Source organism: Triticum urartu, chromosome 3A (assembly GCF_056163025.1).
Source record: "Triticum urartu cultivar PI428250 chromosome 3A, HENAU_Tu73, whole genome shotgun sequence".
Taxonomy (NCBI): Eukaryota; Viridiplantae; Streptophyta; class Magnoliopsida; order Poales; family Poaceae; genus Triticum; species Triticum urartu.
Genome location: NC_141875.1, coordinates 358212298 through 358218685, shown reverse-complemented (window position 1 = coordinate 358218685; position 6388 = coordinate 358212298). Strand labels below are relative to the sequence as shown.

The 6388-nt window shown below is 41.7% G+C and overlaps 1 protein-coding gene across 1 annotated transcript; it reads left to right on the top strand.

Moving 5' to 3' along the window:
* The first annotated feature begins 311 nt into the window (after window positions 1–311).
* LOC125543857 (3'-5' exonuclease domain-containing protein / K homology domain-containing protein / KH domain-containing protein) lies at window positions 312–5656 on the top strand. Its single transcript, XM_048707349.2, has 10 exons — window positions 312–496; window positions 1186–1346; window positions 1732–1863; window positions 1966–2016; window positions 2304–2400; window positions 3692–3738; window positions 3902–4118; window positions 4403–4532; window positions 4630–4672; window positions 5441–5656. Exons 1-10 carry the CDS (start codon window positions 451–453, stop codon window positions 5513–5515), a joined length of 999 nt encoding a protein of 332 aa, XP_048563306.1. The 5' UTR covers window positions 312–450; the 3' UTR covers window positions 5516–5656.
* Window positions 5657–6388: the final 732 nt, after the last annotated feature.

Below are 6388 nucleotides of genomic sequence, written 5' to 3'. Positions count from 1 at the left end.
GCCAGGCAGCCAGCGAAACGCGCCCCCGCTTTTGGGCCAGGACCAAGACTGTAGTTTTTTGTTTTTTGAGCGACCACTAAGACTGTAGTTGTGCGGGCGCTGGAACCCTCAATTGGCACCAAAGGTGCTGACTAGGAGCTCCCTGGGAAGCATACCTAACCCTAAAAAAAATAGCATGCCTGGGTGGGCCGTGCCGTGCCTGGCCCGTATAACACAGGCCGGGCCAGCCCATTTGGCAAGATTTGGCTGAGGGCTTCAGGCCCAGAAAAAGAGTCCAACCTGCACAGTACTGAAACAGTCGGACGGAGCAACGGGCAGTTACCAGTAGTACTAGTATAGTCTTGACGCCGCCGGGCCAGACGATTCCCCGTCCCCTTTCTTCATTCCCTCTTCCGTTGCCGGTGCGTCCGCGTCCTGTCTCTCCCGGTCAGCGATCGGGAGGGGCGAGGGATGGCCTCCCATCCCCCCAACTCCGCCGACGGCGAGGACCCCGCAGGTTCTCTCTCTCTCTCTCTCTCTCTCTCTCTCTCTCTCTCTCTCTCTCGGAGCGTAGCGCTGCTTCCGCTCGGTGCGTGCGCGTGCGCGTCGCCCGAACTTAGGGTTTCTTGGAGTTCACGTTTAATCGCTACGCTTTGCTATATCTCTGCTTTACCCCGCCCTTTTAGTTCGTGTTTTCGCGTCATGATTTAGTCCTAGCTAGGGTTTTAGGGCAGGTAATGTTGGGACTTGTAGCTGCTACTCGTGCAGCTTCCGTTCCCTGTAGGTTGATTTGCAGGCCTGGATTTTGCCTCTATTGATCAATGGTTTCAATAAAGAGTTGGGCAATAGTAGCATGTGGAAGGATTCATGGTCGGTGGTTTTTTCTTTTCTGTTTGATTCTGCTTTGGTTCGTGCGCTAGTCGTCCTTTAGAGTTCAATACCTGTATTGATCTATCAGGCTAGACCTTGCTTTTATTCCAACAATATTCTTGTATATGAGATACTGAACTAAGGCGATTGTGCTGAACACAGTGGTTTTAAAATGTTTCTTTTCCTGATTGGTGAGGAAACTAGGCTGCATCTAGCTAAACCAATACTATGTTACCTTGGTTAGAAATTCAGAACTTATTGTGTTTGCTTGTGTGCAAGCACCTATGAACTGGAACTATTTTGTTTCTACTTGTAATTCGATGTGTTCTTTTGCAGGGAATAACGCGGAATTGCCATCCCTGCCCTTTCATGTTGTCACTAAACCTAGTCAACTCCCAGTCGAGTTTCTTGAGCCCTCTGCTGCCAAGAAATTGGTGATTGGATTTGACTGTGAAGGTGTTGACCTTTGCCGCCATGGTGCTCTCTGTATCATGCAGGTGAGCTGAACTGAATCCCACGTGGCATGGAATATTTTTATACTCCTGCAATCTTTTGTTTCATCATGGATGAATTGTGGCTATCATAAACAGTCATGAGACAACCTTGTCCTACATCGGACAATTATTATGCCCTCACTTGACCCCACATTACAATGGTCTTACTTGAAATGCTGCTTCATTACCTTATAGTGCCATGATCTACCCACGCAAGTCCTTTTGATGAACCTAGACTTAGTGTACCTAACCCCTCTTATTTTATTGGAACTGGTTGCACATGCATCTATTTCTGCTGATATAGATAAAAAACATTGGCCTGATCGGTCACCATTGTTGTAATGATGTTAAGGCTGACTGTTTTTTGTTGGTTCGTTTGATTTTTCAGATTGCATTTCCTGATGCTGTTTACTTGGTCGATGCTATTGAGGGTGGAAAAGAACTAGTTGAAGCTTGCAAACCAGCACTTGAGTCCAATCATGTCACCAAAGTTATCCATGACTGTAAAAGGGACAGTGAGGTGCCTAACTGTGAGATGTGATATTCTTTTGGTGTATTGAAATAAGCGTTGCAAAAATTGTGTATCTGACTAGTGGTAAACTTACAATTTATTCTGCTGCAGGCATTGTATTTCCAGTTTGGCATTAAATTACATAATGTGATGGATACACAGGTAATCACCGTACATATGTACTATGATATAGTGGCATAACTTTGTAAGCAAAACACTCATAATTTCCTTCTAATATATGAATGAATCCGTGTCTGCTGCTTTCTCAGTTAATTCTTTCAAATTTAACCATTATCATGAGCTTTGGACCAGTAACCCTGTACAGGGTTGAAAGCATTACATGATCCTCTACCTTCCCAGAGATATACTATATGTTAATTATTATAGCAGCTACATGTAAGATAATTTTATTTGTAAAGGGAGCTTCCGATCATCACTTTCATTTGCAGATAGCCTATTCCCTGATTGAAGAGCAGGAAGGTAAAAAGAGAGCATATGATGTTTACATATCCTTCGTGAGCCTTCTTGCCGATCCTCGTTATTGTGGTACTTTCTACACTTCACTGAATTGAATTGTTGAGTTTTACATGATTGGGAGAGAACCTATGTGTACATGGTTTTAGCCTTGCTTTGTTTTCTCATAACATATGACACTTGTTCATGTTTTATTGTCCTTTTTCTTCTAATTGGGCATAACTTATATAGGTTCTGCTAATCCTCTTATTGGTAATTCGCTTGTGCTGTCTTCCAAGTGCTTTAATTTAATCTACACATGTTAACATCAAACATTTAGCATATCTTCTAATGTATTGCCACGCTATATTTATCTTGGTGGAGTCCAATTCATATCGTAAATCTTGTCCTTAAGAAAGATGGGGTCGCTTTTTAATACAATTTAACAGACCTTGCGCTGCAGCTAGTGCTTTAACCTTGACGTATATGTTATGCAATCCAAGTTCTTTTTTGTGTTCATTTTACTGTAAGCTCAACATGTTATGGTTGTTAGGTAGTCTATAATCTTTATTGCTGGGTGGACATCATGTCTCATCATATGTCGCAGTCTAACAATATGATGAAGTTGCATATGTTCATTTGCCTGTGATTAAAACTAATGCTTTGACACAATTTTTTGTCTAATGCATGCCTTCTTCAATTGGCCACTTCTGTGTTGTACAAAATGGTTTGTACACATGTTGAGAACCTGGAATAACTCGAGTAGATTGTGCTTGTGATCCCATGATTATCTGCCTTGAGTACCGTGGTTAAGAATGTATGTTATTATTAGTAGGACTAGTGCTTGAGGTGCTGTAAATTGGGTGTAAAATTGTTTTTTATACCCTTGTTTCAATTTAGTAGTGGTGTTGCATCTTGGTTGAGCTCTTCATAATCCACACTTGATGCTTACAGACACCTGGCTATCTTATTGTCTTAAACTCTGAGGTGTTTGGGTTCGTGGATCATCTGACTTGCCTTAACTAGTTAACTTAAGGTGTTCATCTGACTTGACTGTAACTTAAGGTGTTTGGGTTCTCAGTAGGCTGCATTTTCCTCCAAATTGCCGGGAACCTGGAACCCAGCTCACATAATGGGTTTGCGTACATTGCTTGGTATACAAGATTCGTGGTGCTCTGTATCAAATCCAGTAAATATGGAAGTAATGTATTGTGGTTTCGTTACTCTTGCTAACAGTGTGTTGCTTCTGTAAAACATCATGCCAAATAGTTTTTATGCTCTAAACACCATGCCGATGTTTACTAAATCTATGAAAGATTGAACCTCAATTTCTTTTGCATTTGATTGATTGTGTGGTGTGATACTGTTGTACTTCTTTATGTAGGAATGCCATATCCTGAAAAGGAAGAAGTCCGTACCCTTCTAAGGCAGGTTAGCATTGTGAAGAAAATTATAGAACTCCTATTTAGAATATTATTTTCTCCAGGCCTGAAGTCTTGTGGACTTCCTAGATAATGGCCTGGCACACGATTTTCCATTGTGCCGCTATATTTTCTTGAAACTAACAATTTATTGTAATTTGATGGATTTTTAGGACCCAAATTTCTGGAAAAATAGGCCCTTGTCTGAAATGATGATTCGAGCAGCGACAGATGATGTGCGCTTCCTTCTCAATATACATGAGAAAATGATGGAGAAGTTAAGCAAAGTATCTTCATGGCGTCTGGCAGTACGAAGTGAGCTATACTGTAGGTGCTTTTGCATAAATGACAACCAGCAGGCAGATTGGCCGCCTCTTCCAACTGTCCCTGGTCAGTGTGTTTACTCCCTTCCCGTTCAAATCAAGAAAAGTTACTGTATGGACAAATCAGTTTTACTTTTGGTTCTTCAGATATAAATCATAAATTTGTAACCTAAAGATTGGGGTTTGCTTTATGGTTCAGCACTGTAGCCTTGTAGGTGCAGATCGTCATATACTAATTACTAATATGGAATGACAATGGATGTATTTGCTTTGCATTCCTTGATTCATGTTATTTATGAAGTTTTGATATATTCAACTTATAGAACAAAATTGATTAAACATTGTTGACAGATGACATTGAAGCTGAAGCTCGTGTTCCTGAAGTGGATATCCTTTCGCTCTTAGATGTGCCTCCTGGAAAAATGGGTCGTGTTATTGGCAGAAAAGGATCATCAATAATGGCTGTGAAAGAATCTTGCAAGTAATCATCTTAAGCTTGATTCTTCAGATATCGCATGATATTTATGCTGCAAAATTTAATTTGGTCTTCCCTGGTTTGCTTTCACTCCTATTTGCAGTGTTGAAATCCATATCGGTGGTGCAAAGGGACCTCCAGATAGGGTAGGTTTGCCATAGCTGACATATTTATTACTGTGCAGTTGTGGTCCACTGAATTTATCCAGTCCATGTTTGAATTGGTTAACAGCAATAGCTATAGTTTTGTAGCAACATGGCTTGTAGTACCAAAACTGCTCTACTGTGTCGATGCATCTTCCTGCCTTGATTAGATTGATTGATAGCCACTACTGCAGTTTGTAGTCATGGGGTTTGTTGACTTAGCAACAAGGTTTATTTACTGGGAAATTATTGTTCTCAAGCATTAAGCTTGGCACATCATGTTGCTAATCCATTTCTAGCTGTTTGTAATATCAGAAGACATTTGGGCTTCACACACATGCATGGTCCTCCACAAATTTAGTTGTAAACAATTTATAGTTATCGTGCAAAATATGGCTGTTCTGGTTTGCCCTTATTGTTTCATCATTTATATTCTCCACGGCCTAGAACAATCTAGTCGTACTTATCTTGAGCTGATCACGGACAGATATATCTAGCTTCTTGCTGAGGTGATTGCAGTAGGGTGCTAGGGCTTGATGTGTATGCATACAACTTATCTGTGGTGTTATCATACTATATATATGCAAGTCATTTCCAGTAGTATGGATATGCAATCCAACATCTGGTGAGAAAGTGGTTTTAAGTACCCGCAGAAACATAAAATAGTCTTCGATTCTCCTCTGTCAATAAGGCTAAAGTTTTAAGTCAAAACATGATATCCTTGATTTTCTCAGCTTTAATAATCCTCTCGTTCATGCCTGCTTAATGTAGGTGTTCATCATTGGACCAGTGAAGGAAGTCAGAAAGGCGGAGGCCATCCTGAGGGGCCGAATGCTGGAATTCTAGAGAAACGACTTTTGTGATATAGACTTGAACTGCCCTATCTTTTGAACATAAGGGATACAGAAATGCATGTGGATCGCTGATCCGTGACAAGAATAAAAATAAGAGTTGGATTGGAGGCAGCTTCCAGTATCTTTAGCTTAATTATCTGACAAGGCTTTCTCTGGCTGGTGCATCAGAATGTGGACCTGTTACGAGTAGATTTCGCTCTCTTATGGCTTAGGTTTAACCTGTGCATTAGACATTGCGATTGCGCTAAACTGGCGCTGCCCACTCATGGTTAGCTGGTCCGGTAGACGACGAACCAAAGGAATGGTTGGTGGGTGCCCTACCACTAACGTTAGGCCTGCAAATCCGGCTAAAGCTCATTCAAGCGCCCGCGAGTTATCAGTCAGTCGGATGCAAGCCTAAATTCAGACTTGGACAACAAATCCGATGGACCTGCCCTTCTCACACAGGAGTCAGGACCACCTCTTTGTTAGCACTGCGCCCATCGTGTGCTACTCGCCTCTTATCACTGTTGCGTCCTCAGTGCATCTACACCCGGATCTAATGCCAACTCCAACCCACGGCTCCAAATGGACGTTCGTTTCGTCTGTTATGGGATGGCAATGAGGTCGTGTTGGCCCGTATTTGTGGATGAGGCGGCAGTGCGTCCAACACGCGCGTTCGAGCCCGTATTTGTGGATGCGGTGGCCATGCGTTCAACACGCGGTCACATCTCATCCGTTCAAAATTAATCAGCATACATGAAGCATGGTTTTAAATAGTTTAAATCAAACATAGCAAATAGTTTCACATCCAAAATAGTTTTATAATCCAATCAAAATAAAAACAACATCAAATAGTCTTTACAATCCAATCACTGGAGAACGC